General features: G+C 40.5%; 1 protein-coding gene across 5 annotated transcripts in view; it reads left to right on the plus strand.

Annotated features, from left to right (window-relative positions):
- LOC135092390 (extended synaptotagmin-1-like) overlaps nt 1-14,458 on the plus strand; it is a 124,747-nt gene that overhangs the window by 103,605 nt on the left and 6,684 nt on the right. For 3 of the 5 annotated variants that reach the window (XM_063990859.1, XM_063990861.1, XM_063990860.1), the window contains 5 exons: nt 1,778-1,832; nt 5,636-5,774; nt 7,266-7,358; nt 9,027-9,234; nt 10,346-10,879. In XM_063990859.1, the coding sequence (XP_063846929.1) occupies nt 1,778-1,832; nt 5,636-5,774; nt 7,266-7,358; nt 9,027-9,234; nt 10,346-10,429 (579 nt within the window). In that variant the 3' untranslated portion in view covers nt 10,430-10,879. Of the gene's footprint in view, nt 1-1,777; nt 1,833-5,635; nt 5,775-7,265; nt 7,359-9,026; nt 9,235-10,345; nt 10,880-14,458 lie in introns of those variants that run through there. The other 2 variants (XR_010262846.1, XR_010262847.1) reach the window with 2 other exon arrangements.

Here is a 14,458-nt window from a genome sequence, read left to right on the forward strand (position 1 = left end):
AGGGTCGTCGACAGAAAGGCAATCCGACCTGGGGACATTTATGGTCCCCCTCCCCAGATGGGGACTCCGAGGCTGGTGTAGGAGTCGCCATGATGATTTTAAAATTTTTGAGTGAAGGGTGTGTGTTATTAGGTGCTTGTAGTTTTGTGTGGAGGAAGAGAGTTGTCTTTAGAGGGCAGGCTGTGACTGCCCCCTTGTGTTGTGAGACACAAAGGGAAACGTTCAGTGAGGTCACAGCTGGGTTTAATGACAAGTTCACAACACCCCCTGAACAGTGCTTTAGACCTCACTGGGAATAATTATCGTTTCGGCAGGTGTCTACTGCCTCCTCCTTAGGAGATTCTTATATTGTCAGATGTTTTGATGTCAAATTGATGTAAATTTTTTTTGGCTAAGATAAAGTTAAAACATTGATATATAGATGAAGCTGTATACGGGGGACAAATGACTACATTTCCACCTCACACCTTTCTTCCACCCCTATACAATGTTACCAACCCCACTACACTCTCACACCATTCTTCAAGCCCCCTTGCAGTGTTGCCAGCCCCACTACACCCTCACAGTCCCCTCTTGTATTCATTCAAGATGTAGTACAATTTAACAACATTTATTCCACCCACATCTCATAAGGAAAAAGATGTTTTTCAAATAGGGTTATTAATGAGTGAAACAGACTCTCAATATTGTCTTATCAACTTTTTCGCCTTATCAACTCTTCTCCACTGAATGTCTTCACCCTCTCTCTCATTGTTGCACTGTTGCATCTCTTGCTATCTTGTACCACTATTTTCTTGCTAACTGCTCTTCTGATTTTGCTAACTGCTTGCCTTCCCTCCTGTAGCTTCACTACACAAGACTTTCTACTTTCTCTCACTCTTTTCTCTCCACACTTATCCTGTGATATATTCAATAATTTGACTTCGCTTCTGGGACTGGCACTTAAATGGGGTTTTTTTCTCTTGGCTAGTGCCCCTCTTACACACATACAAAAAAAAAATGTTAGACAGTTTCAGGAGATTGGGTAAATTCATGGATGACAGTGACATACGTATAGCAAGTTTTGGGTACCCAGAGCTGGTTGTATAGGTCAGCTAGCTGTTTGCTGCCTTAAGGCTTTGTTATTTGGCCATGTTCTTCCATCTGACATTCCACCTCAACATCCATTCCTCCATCCACAGCAACAAGCAACCCTGAATACCTGAAGCAGTCTGCCTTCTAACTCCCTACTCCCTTACTGATGTAACCCTGGATACCTGAAGCAGTCTGCCTTCTAACTCCCTACTCCCTTACTGATGTAGCCCTGGATACCTGAAGCAGTCTGCCTTCTAACTCCTTACTCCCTTACTGATGTAGCCCTGGATACCTGAAGCAGTCTGCCTTCTAACTCCTTACTCCCTTACTGATGCAACCCTGGATACCTGAAGCAGTCTGCCTTCTAACTTCAAATTCCTCTTCAAAGTTTATGTTTTTCTATGACATGAAGCTGTACTTTTTCCCCATCATTCAAAAATCAGTTTGATGATGGTAATAATCTGTCTGTATACCAGGCCAGCAACCCCACACAGTGACCCACACAAAGCACCATACACTAATACACACATCATTCACACTCTTAGTCCTGTCAGCCCTAGTGGAAAGGGATAGGTAGTCTCATGGACCACCCTAAGTACTACACCCCAGGGGCATAGACATAGCACAGCTGGCCACATATTTCCACAGCAAGGACTGACAGCATAATGAGACCACATATCCAAACCAAATCTTTCCTTTCCAGGCACAGCGGGTGGAACAGCAGAGTGACAATGGTGGAGGAAGACAAAGGGCAATGGGTGAGGTGAACCTGTTGCTTCTCTCAGCCTTTCCTTGCACCACACAGTAACTCTTCATCACCACATTCACCAGCTCCCTTCCTTTCACTGACAGTTTTTCATCTCTCTCTCTCTCTCTCTCTCTCTCTCTCTCTCTCTCTCTCTCTCTCTCTCTCTCTCTCTCTCTCTCTCTCTCTCTCTCTCTCTCACTACCACAATGTTGCATCTCTTGATGACACCTGCTGAAACGATAATTACTCCCAGTGAGGTCTAAAGCACTGTTCAGGGGGTGCTGTGAACTTATCATTAAACCCAGCTGTGACCTCACTGAATGTTTCCCTTTGTGTCTCACAACACAAGGGGGCAGTCACAGCCTGCCCTCTAAAGACAACTCTCTTCATCAACACAAAACTACAAGCACCTAATAACACACACACCCTTCACTCAAAAATTTTAAAATCATAATGGCGACTCCTACACCAGCCTCGGAGTCCCCATCTGGGGAGGGGACCATAAATGTCCCCAGGTCGGACTGCCTTTCTGTCGACAACCCTAAGTGTCTTGACACCCCCCTCAACTTTTTCTTCATTAACTTCTGTAACATTCGCGGTCTAAGATCTAATTTTCAATCTGTAGAACACCACCTCTCCTCTTCTAAACCTCATTTTCTTTTCCTCACTGAAACTCAGGTGTCTGAGGCAACTGACAGTAGCCCCTTTTCTGTTCCCTCCTACTTTCTCTATCCTCATTTTCGATCCAAAGCTGGATGCTGCGTTTGTGTGCGAAATGACTTAACCTGCTCTCATGCCCATGCTCTTGAATCTTCCGAGTTTTCCACCATCTGGCTACGACTACAGAGTCACTCTCAAACTAAATTTATCTGTGCTGTATACCTCTCACCTAACTCCTCAGACTATAAGAAATTCTTTGACTACTTAACTTCCAAAGTGGAGCACATTCTGACTCTCTTCCCTTTTGCAGAGATCTCCATTCTTGGAGACTTCAATGTTCACCACCAGTTTTGGCTTTCCTCTCCCTTCACTGACCATCCTGGTGAACTAGCCTTCAACTTTGCTATCCTCCACGACCTAGAGCAATTGGTACAATACCCTACTCGTATTCCTGACCGTCTTGGAGATACACCCAACATTCTTCACCTTTTCCTGACCTCTAATCCTTCTGCTTATGCTGTCACCCTTTCTTCTCCGTTGGGCTCCTCCGATCACAATCTCATATCAGTATCTTGTCCTATCCCTCCAATCCCTCCTCAGGATCCCCCTATGCGAAGGTGCCTCTGGCGTTTTGCCTCTGCCAGTTGGGGGGACCTGAGGAGGTATTTTGCTGATTTTCCTTGGAATGACTAATGCTTCTGTGTCAGAGACCCATCTTTGTGTGCTGAGCACATAACAGAGGTGATAGTGTCTGGCATGGAGGCGTACATTCCTCACTCGTTTTCTCGTCCTAAACCTTCTAAACCTTGGTTTAACACAGCTTGTTCTCGTGCCATACATGATAGAGAGGTGGCCCACAAAAGGTACTTAAGCCTTCCATCACCAGAATCTCATGCACTTTATATTTCTGCCCGGAACCATGCCAAGTCTGTTCTCCAACTAGCCAAAAACCTTGGTTTAACACAGCTTGTTCTCGTGCTATACATAATAGAGAGGTGGCTCACAAAAGATACTTAAGCCTTCCATCACCAGAATCTCATGCACTTTATATTTCTGCTCAGAACCATGCCAAGTTTGTTCTCCAACTAGCCAAAAACTCCTTCATTAACAGTGTCAAAACATTTTGGCATCTAGCCAAAAATATCTCCAATAACTTTGCTTCTTCTTCTTTCCCTCCTCTATTTCAACCAGATTGCACCACTGCTATCACATCTATTTCTAAAGCTGAACTCTTTGCTCAGACCTTTGCTAAAAATGCTACCTTAGATGATTCTGGGCTTGTTCCTCCCTCTCCTCCACCCTCTGACTACTTCATGCTACCTATTAAAATTCTTCACAATGATGTTTTCCATGCCCTCGCTGGCCTAAACCCTTGGAAGGCTTATGGACCTCCTATTGTTCTCCGAAACTGTGCCTCCGTGCTTGCACCTTGCCTAGTCAAACTCTTTCACCTCTGTCTGTCAACATCTACCTTTCCTTCTTGCTGGAAGTTTGCCTACATTCAACCTGTTCCTAAAAAGGGTGACCGTTCTAATCCCTCAAACTACCGTCCTATTGCTTTAATTTCCTGCCTATCTAAAGTTTTTGAATCTATCCTCAACAGGAAGATTCTTAAACATCTATCACTTCACAATCTTCTATCTGATTGCCAGTATGGGTTCTGTCAAGGCCGCTCTACTGGTGATCTTCTGGCTTTCCTTACTGAGTCTTGGTGATCCTCTTTTAGAGATTTTGGTGAAACTTTTGCTGTTGCCTTGGACATATCAAGAGCTTTTGATAGAGTCTGGCACAAAGCTTTGATTTCCAAACTACCCTCCTACGGCTTCTTTCTTTCTCTCTGTAACTTCATCTCAAGTTTCCTTTCTGACCTTTCTATTGCTGCTGTGGAAGACGGTCACTGTTCTCCTAAATCAATTAACAGTGGTGTTCCTCAGGGTTCTGTCCTGTCACCCACTCTCTTCTTATTATTCATTAATGATCTTCTAAACCAAACTTTTTGTCCTATCCACTCCTACGCTGATGATACCACCTTGCACTTTTCCACGTCTTTTCATAGACATCCAACGCTTCAGGAGGTAAACATATCACACAGGGAAGCCACAGAACGCTTGACTTCTGATCTTTCTAAAATTTCTGATTGGGGCAGAGCAAACTTGGTATTGTTCAATGCCTCAAAAACTCAATTCCTCCATCTATCAACTCGACACAACCTTCCAGACAACTATCCCCTCTTCTTCAATGACACTCAACTGTCCCCACGTCTCCACCAGTTTTTCTCACCTCCCCAGCTGCTAACTCTGTACAAGGGCCTTATCCGTCCATGTATGGAGTATGCTTCACATGTCTGGGGGTGTTCCACTCATACTGCTTTTCTAGACAGGGTGGAATCAAAAGCTTTTCGTCTCATCAACTCCTCTCCTCTGACTGTCTTCAGCCTCTCTCTCACCGCTGCAATGTTGCATCTCTAGCTGTCTTCTACCACTATTTTCATGCTAACTGCTCTTCTGATCTTGCTAACTGCATGCCTCCCCTCCTCCCGCAGCCTCGCTGCACAAGACTTTCTTGTTTCTCTCACCCCTATTCTGTCCACCTCTCTAATGCAAGAGTTAACCAGTACTCTCAATCATTCATCCCTTTCTCTGGTAAACTCTGGAACTACCTGCCTGCTTCTGTATTTCCACCTTCCTATGACTTGAATTCCTTCAAGAGGGAGGTTTCAAGACACTTATTCATCAATTTTTGACCACTGCTTTGACCCTTTTATGGGACTGGCATTTCAGTGGGCTTTTTTTTTATTGGATTTTTGTTGCCCTTGGCCAGTGTCCTTTCTACATAAAAAAAAAAAAATTATATGAATGCTGCTTTTTCTCAACTTACTGTTGCAATTTCACTGATCTATTGGTCTATTTGAAAAACTATTTCTGCATATCCTGATTTTCTCTCATCTTGTGAAATCTGTTGCTATGCTCTCTTGACATTGTATTTCCTTGCTAATGCAAATCTACATCCGTCTTCTCTTTTTGCCATGCATTTGTGCATCACAGCCATGTTTCCTCTTCTCTGTCTTTCTTCCAGCTTGAGTAATTATAACATCTCTAGCCTTTCCTCACAACCTGTGATCAAGGGAGTAGTGCTAACTGATTTGCATTACAGAAGTGGCACAAGAATGTGACAACACCCCAGAAGAAGGAGACACGCTGGAAGGGGCAGGGGAGGTAGGGACATCTCTTTACCTGAGCCAGGACACCCCCACACCAGCTGCTGATGAAGTGGATGCCCCCACCAATCAGAGGTGGGTGGATCAGGTGGTGCTACATCAAAACTGCACACATTTACAAGTGTCCAAGTTGGCTTAGTGTGTTGAGCAGGCCTGTCTCAATTTACTAACATCCAGTTAAGGAACATTTCAATATACAAATACAATAAGTTTATTTTTTGTTCAGAATTGCCAGTGCAGAATTATTATTCTTTAAAAAGTCTCTTTCTCCCAAAAAATAAATATATAAGATTGCATGAAAATTAAATAAATAAAAATATAATGTGAATTTTTTATACTTATTTATCTTCTCTTTTATCAATATTTTTCAAAGAACAGGACTGACACATACATTGCAATTTATCAGTATGTATTTTCTCCTTAGAAGAATATTTGTTATGGATTGATTGAGTTGTTTTGATGACTGGTCCTTTGTGGCTTCAGCAATCATAGGCAACACCTTCTTCATTGAGTTGGGAGTGTACTGTTGGGCAGCAGAGATTTGGGCACTGAGGGAAGTCTTTTTATTTCTGAGAAAATATGTGATGCCTTTTTCAAATTGTGATGTACACAATGAAGAGATCAACAATGAAACTGAAGAACTGACATAACCTAATGTAATCTGGCCCTTAAATGAAAAACACTGATGGTATTTCAGTGTTATACCAGACTGGAAAGCATATGTTTGGGGAAAGACTAGTCAGTGACTGAGAATGAGGTATTACAGTGGAGGAGTAGGTGAACTGTAGAGAATGGGAGCAACAGAAGGTACAAGGTGGAGAAGCAGCTAGAGAAGACTCTTAGTGAGGCCAACCATGACACTGGGGAATAGTAAGAGAACAATTCATTTACTTATGTTATCCTTCCCATGCATTTTAATTGTCAGCCAGTGCTGCAAACATGTATACCAATGCTTAATAAGTATAAGAACTTAATAAATAGTAAATAGGTTGGAATCAAAAGCATTTCATCTTATCAATTCTAGATAAATGTCTTCAGCCTCCCTCTCATCACTGCAATGTTTCATCTCTTGCTAGCTTCTATTAGTACTTTCATACTTACTGTTCTTCTGATCTTGCTAACTGCATGCCTCTTGTCCTCCCACAGCCTCACTGCACAAAGGTTTCTATTTTTTCTCACCCCTATTCTGTCCACTTCCCTAATGCAAAAGTTAATCAGTATTCTCAATCTTTTGCCCTTTACTGGTAAACTCAGGAACTCCCTGACTGTTTCTGTATTTCCCTTTACCTATGACTTGAACTGTTTCAAGAGGGAGGCTTCAAGATACTTCTCTAATTTTGGATAATCTTTTGGCACTTCTCTGGGGACTGGCACCTTCAGTGGGCCTTTTTTTTTTTTTAACCCATGGCTGGAGACCTTCTTACATGAAAAAAAATCAAGAAACAAAATGAGGAAGGGAACAAACAGTAATGCATAATGATGCCTAAGAGAGAAATACAAATGTTTAACATGTACAAGTTCTCTAAAGCCAATGTACGTATACATCGTGGGTGGTGTGTGTTGCAGGCACCTCAGCAGCAGTGGCAGCTTGGGCCGCATCAAGCTGTCAGTACATCATGGTACGCGGAACAACCTGGTGGTGTTGATACACTGTGTTGAGTGAGTGGAGAAAAAGTGATTGATTGATTGTTTATTGGTAATACAGTAATACCTCACTAAATTGGATCCTCCTTTTTAGTTGGATATCGGTTAAGTGGGACCCTTTTAAGAGAAGGGGAAGGACCTATAGACAGCAAGGAAGGTGCACCACAAAAACCTCAGCAAATCTGTCTGCAAATGGTATGTGCAAGAAAGAGCTAAAGAGTGCATGGGCTGGACACCCAGCATGCTGCAGGGAGGCTTGCTGCACACCTTGGGATCAAGGAAGTCAAATGTATTGCTAGGTTTGGACAAGTTGGATTTTTAGTTCCCCCCAATTAGTCTGACTTAGTGAGGTTTTACTGTATTTACAAATACTTTTTAGGCTTTACATTTTATACAATATATACATTTATGCTCAGGTCCATTTTGCAAAAGCTCTTGTATGGACCTTAATGCTAACTTTTTGTCGTTAAGCATGTATAAAGTATGTTACTTATACCTACATAATATATTTACACATACCTAAAAAAAGATATAAAACAATACTACTCTCATCTTGGTTTATTTTTCACTCATTGAAGTAAATATTAAATTTTTAGGTAAACAAGAGAGAGAGAGAGAGAGAGAGAGAGAGAGAGAGAGAGAGAGAGAGAGAGAGAGAGAGAGAGAGAGAGAGAGAGAGAGAGAGAGAGAGAGAGAGAGAGAGAGAGAGAGAGAGAGAGAGAGAGAGAGAGAGAGAGAGAGAGAGAGAGAGAGATTTGGTTTAAAGATGTGGTACTATTATCATCCTCTTTTTTATTTCACTACACTACAATGCACTTACTATAATGAGAGATGGTGGAGATAAGTAGGTATATTTCATGCAGGAACTGTCATGTGTAGGCCTGATGGCATCTTGGGGCTTCTCTTATTTTCTCATGTTTTTATGGTCTTAGAGAAAGAGGGAGAGAGAGAGAGAGAGAGAGAGAGAGAGAGAGAGAGAGAGAGAGAGAGAGAGAGAGAGAGAGAGAGAGAGAGAGAGAGAGAGAGAGAGAGAGAGAGAGAGAGAGAGAGAGAGAGCATTAAAGAAAAAAACTAAAAACTACTCAGAGGTTAGAGTTAGCAAAGGATCTATTTATCACTACTCTTGGCCCTAGCAATCATATGTAATCCCTTGCAAATCCTTTCCATCTGATATAATTCCCTATAATCCTTTGCAGTCATTTGTAGTATCATGTAGTCTGCTGCAATCCTTTGTAGCCTCATGCAGTCTGTTGTAATCTTGTATTCCACATAGTTAGAACTTAAAAACATAAGAAAATGAGTGAAGCTGCAAGAAGCCCTCAGGCCTACACATGGCAGTCCTTGTATGAAACCTACCTACCTATTTCCACCTATCATCCCCATCCATAGATTTGGCTAATCTTTTAAAACTCCTTAATGACTCATCACTAATATTCAGAGTAATGAGTCCATTTCATTCATCGACCACTCTATTTGAGAACCAATTCTTTTTTATCACTTTTAAATCTAACTTTATCAAGTTTGAACCTATTATTTCTTGTCCTATCCTAATTACTGATCCTGAGAATTTTGGTTATGTCATCCTTTTTGTATCCCCTATACCAGTTAAAGACCTTCATCAGGTCCCCTCTAAGGATTGATTAATTGTAATCCTTTTATACTGTAATTCCTTTTTTCACTCAGGATCCTACGAAATGAACAAGGCAGAGAGCTCCCAGACATGTATGTCCAGCTGTACCTGCTCCCAAAGAGGAACAAGAAGAGCAAACGCGCAAAAAAGCTTGAGTATGATGACAGATTTGAGTATGAGTTGCCGCTGAGAGAAGACGCCACGCTGGAAGTGACCATCATTATTAGCAAGAAGCACAAAAAGCGCTCAGTACTGGGGCAGGTATGTTGTGAACTCAGAGGGTGACCAAAATTCACAGGAGCCAAGGTGAATGTCTAAGCTTGAGTAGCAAGGTGTCAGGCTCATGTTTCCCAGAATGTCTCAACAGCATTGATCCCCAACAAAAGCCTTTACCTCACCACTATCATATCCTCCACTCTCTTCTCTTTCTTGTGCAGCTCTTGTCAACTGTCCTGCCATCATTCTTCCACTTGTTAGCTTCATTAGACCATCTATATATTTCTCCAGTAAAAGCCTTATCATAACTTTATCCTACCATTGTGTCACATCCTTCAAGGCATCAGCAATCATGGACCTCCATTCTTTTCTGTCCTGTGTAGCTTGCATCAATTGTCCTGCCATCATTCTTTCACTTATCAGCTTCCTTAAACTATCCACATATCTCTCACTTGGCCTTCCTCTTTCTCTTCTCTTTATCATTATTTCCATCAAAGCCAGACTTTCTTTTCTTCTCTTATCATAACATGTGGGAAAAACTTAAATTGTCTTTTGTGCACTATTTGTATGATTTCCTTATCTTCATGTTTCTTCTCTATAAACTTCTCACAACCAGTTTATCTCACCTTCAATCAATCACTCAGTGTGTCCATGGTGCTCCAGGCCGGCAAGTGGTGTGCTGGGGAAATTTTCATTGTTAAAAATAGAGGATAAGAATTTTTTGCTTGATCCTTTTGACCTTTCTTTAGGGACTGGCACCTCTGTGGGCCTTTTTTTTTCATTCTTTTTGTTGCCCTTAGTCAGTGTCCCTCTTACATAAAAATAATAAAAAAAGTATGATGTGAAATGATTGGGAATCTATATATTTTTCATTCCTATGATGAGATAAAGGGTTGTGTTGATGTCTTTCTTCAGTAATCCTTTTTTTCCAAGTGTGCATATAGAAGCCATGTCTGAGTTGGCTTGGATTTGTGGGTGACTGGAATAGACTTAGTTATCAGGTGTGGGTGCAGTCATTTAGAAGGTTTAGAACATAAGGGTGGTGCAAGAAACCAGTTCTTTATTTTTATGATATGTTAACAATAATATTATAGTGATTTTTATACTTTTTTTGCAGTACTTTCACTTTAACACTGGGAAAATCCTCCCACTCCAGGTGTGCCTGCCCCGTCGCTTGCTGGAATCCGAAATAGTGGAGCAATGGTATGACCTTTGTCCTTGTGAAGACAGGGACAAGTGAGGCCCAGGGAGTGCCTGGGAGTGTGTTCAATTGGATGGGCTGATTGATTATTTGATACACTGATTGAAGGCACTGACTGATTGAAGACTGGAGAGGCAGCTAGCTGGCTGGGAGCCCCAAGAAGTGTTAAGGGAGGCTGCCTGGCCCCTGTGAGTCAAATTATATAGTTGTGGGCATAAATCAAGTAACCTTCATGATTTTCTTCCACTGTTTTGTCTTTTCCTTCAGTCTTAAGTCCTTTAATTTGCTGAAAATCTTACAAAATCATAAGACTTAACTATTCTGCCTATATACCAGGCTGGCAATCTCACACAGGGTGGTCCAGACAAAGCACCGCACTCACACACACACACACACACACACACACACACACACACACACACACACACACACACATACACACACACACACACACACACACACACACACACACACACACACACACACACACACACACACACACACACACACACAACAGGCAGAAAGATATATATGGAGAGTGATAGACATGAAAATGAGGAAATGGTGGTTAAAGAATGCAGAGCAAGAAGTAAGACAACAAAGAGAGAACACAAAAGAAATGGGTCCACAATAAATAAAATTAAAGTTATGTATACAAACATAGACGGATTAGTGTCCAGCCTAAGGGAACTAAGAGATTATTTACATGAAAAGAAACCAGAAGTGGCATGCATTACGGAAACAAAACTAACAAGGGAGATTAATGTTGAATTTGAAGAAGAAGGATACAACATATGGAGAAGAGACAGAAAGAATAAGGGAGGAGGAGGAGTGATGATTCTAGTAAGAAAAAACATCTTGATAGAAACAGTGGAATATGGTGAAGGGAGGTCAGAAACATTGAGTGTGGAGATCAAGATCCAAGGACAAGAAAGCAGAAAAATTATTGTTGCATACATGCCTCCAAAGACCAACACTTGGGTGACTGATGATTATAAGCACATGCAAAGCGAGTTCATAAAAAGTATAGATGACATGCTAAAGATAAGAAACAAGGTGTTACTAGTAGGAGATTTTAATAGCAAAGAGATAAACGGGGGGAGATGGAGGTGACAGGGATTGCCAGTACATGGAGTGAAGAATTTTTACAGACTATGATGGTAAACACGATGGATCAATGGGTGAAAGAAAATACTAGGTACAGAGGGGAAGATGAACCATCGCTACTAGACTTGGTTTTTACAAAAAAGCCAGAAAATGAACCAAGTATAGAATATTTGTGTCCAGTGGGAAAAAGTGATCATGTGAAGATGGATATAGAGATCAAAGAAGAAGTGCCAAAATTCAATGAGGAATATAAAAATGAGAGAAAAAATTATGCTAAGGCAGACTTTACAGGGTTAAAGAAATGCTACGGAGAGCTTGATTGGAATAATTTATTAAGAGGTATGGAGGTGCAGAAAAAATATGAAGTGTTTTTAAGCAAGTTTAGAGAAGGTGTTGAAAGATATGTGCCAAGATATAAGGTAAAAGAAAATAAGAAAGTGTGGTTTAATCCAAAGTGTGCAGAGGCAAAAAAGAAAAAGGAGAGGGCTTGGAAAAAAATGAGAAAACAATGGAATGAGATAAATAGAGAAGAATACAGGACAGCTAGAAATGATTATGTTAAAATAAGAAGAGAAGAAGAAAGAAATTTTGAAAGAGATGTAGTTGGAAAGTGTAAAGAAGAACCCAAACTTTTCTATAGATATGTAAATGGAAAAATAAAGCATAGAGATATTATTACAAAGCTGAAGGAAAATGGAGAAATTTATGAAACCACACAAGAGATGGCTGAGATACTGAATAAAAGCTTTAAGTCTGTATTTACAAGAGAAACTGCCTTTGCATCACTGGGAGATGAGGAACAACAGAAAGGAATAGCAAACATACAAGTGGAAAGAAAAGAAATTAAAAGACTACTGGAAGAGCTAGATACTAGGAAGGCGATGGGGCCAGACGAAGTAAATGGATGGATATTGAAAGAATGTAGAGAGGAATTGGAAGAACCAATATGGGAGATAATTAACAGTTCTTTAAAGGAAGGAAAAGTACCAAAGGAATGGAAGAGAGCAAATATAGTACCGTTATACAAAGGAGGTAATAAAATGGAACCACTGAATTACAGACCAGTCTCACTCACGAGTATTGTAAGTAAACTCTGTGAAATAGTCATTAAAAACAGATGGGTGCAATATCTTGAACAAGAAAATATAATAACAGAAAAACAATTCGGTTTCAGGAAAGAGAGATCTTGCGTAACAAACTTACTGAGCTTTTATACAAGAGTAATAGATAAACTACAAGAGAGAGATGGTTGGGTTGATACTGTCTATTTAGATCTGAAAAAAGCTTTTGATACAGTTCCACATAAAAGACTCATATGGAAACTGGAACATCGAGGAGGGCTAAAAGGAAAAATACTTAGGTGGATGAAGGATTATCTCCAAGGTAGGGAAATGAGTACAGTAATCAGAGATAATAAATCAAGTTGGTGCGAAGTAACAAGTGGAGTACCACAAGGGTCTATGTTGGCACCTATAATGTTTCAGGTCTATATAAATGATATGACGGTGGGTTTAAATAGCTACATTAATATGTTTGCAGATGATGCAAAATTGATGAAAGTAATAAAGAACCAAGAGGATTGTGAGGAACTACAGAGGGATATTGATAGAATTTATGAATGGAGTAAACGATGGAAATTAGAATTCAATATAAAGAAGTGCCATGTAATGGAGATGGGAAGAAGTAAAAGGAGACCTTCATGGGAGTATAAGATGGGAGGTATCACAATACCAAAGAGCAAAGAAGAAAAAGACTTGGGAGTAATAATTCAAGACACGCTATCACCAGAAAAACACATCAATGGAATATTTGGCTCTACATATAATTTGCTAGCAAATATTAGGGTGGCATTTAATTACCTAGACAAAGAAATGATGAAGAAAATCATAACACACATGATACGTCCCAAACTGGAATACGCAGCAGTGGTATGGTCTCCACACAAAAAGAAAGATATAAGGAAATTGGAAAGAATACAAAGAACAGCTACGAAAATGATACCTGAATTAGAAGACCTAAGTTACGAGGAAAGACTGGAAGAAATTGGATTACCAACACTGCAAGAAAGAAGGGAAAGAGGAGACCTGATAACAATGTTCAAATTAGTAAATGGCATGGAGAAGATAGACAGAGATGACCTAGTTGTAAAAGTGGAGGAAGGAGATAGACGTACAAGGGGACATATGAAGAAATTAAAGAAGAGTCTTTGTTTGGGAGATATTAAGAAATACAGCTTTCCGCATCGAACAGTTGAAATATGGAATAACTTAAAAGAAGAGGTAGTTGCGGCAAAGAGTGTGCACATGTTTAAAGAGAAATTGGACAAATTCGGGTATGGAGACAGGACTAATTGAGCTTTGGCTCGGACCCTGTATTATACAACTAGGTAAATACACACACACAAAATTGGAAGGGATACAAAGAGCAGCAACAAAGTTACCTCAAAGTTATGAGGAATCTATCATATGAAGAAAGACTGTCAAAATTGGGTCTTATAACACTGGAATAAAGAAGAGAGAGGGAGATGATTTGATCACACCATACAGTGATTACTGGAATGCAAAACTTTGATAGGAAAGACTTGGTGATGTGGGACAAAAGAGGCTCGAGGGGACACAGCAAAAAATTGAAAAAAAAAGATGCTTGTAGAAGAGATGTTAAGGAAAATAGCTTCCACATAGAACTGTGGAGCTCTGGAATGAAGAAGTCATTGATGCAAATATGGTAAGTGAATTTAAGACAAAGTCAGATAAAAATAGACATGGAGACGGGACAGCATGAGCATAGTGTGGCTCTTTTCCTGTATGTCACAACTAGGTAAATACAACTAGGTAAATACACATCATGCACACTCTTACCGCTATCAGTCACTGGTGGAAAGGGACAGTGTTGTGGATCATCCTAATACACCTAAGGAGCTTAGCACATAGCACAGCTGGCCTCATACTCCCATGACAAGGC

The sequence above is a fragment of the Scylla paramamosain genome, chromosome 40 (assembly GCF_035594125.1).
Source record: "Scylla paramamosain isolate STU-SP2022 chromosome 40, ASM3559412v1, whole genome shotgun sequence".
NCBI lineage: Eukaryota > Metazoa > Arthropoda > Malacostraca > Decapoda > Portunidae > Scylla > Scylla paramamosain.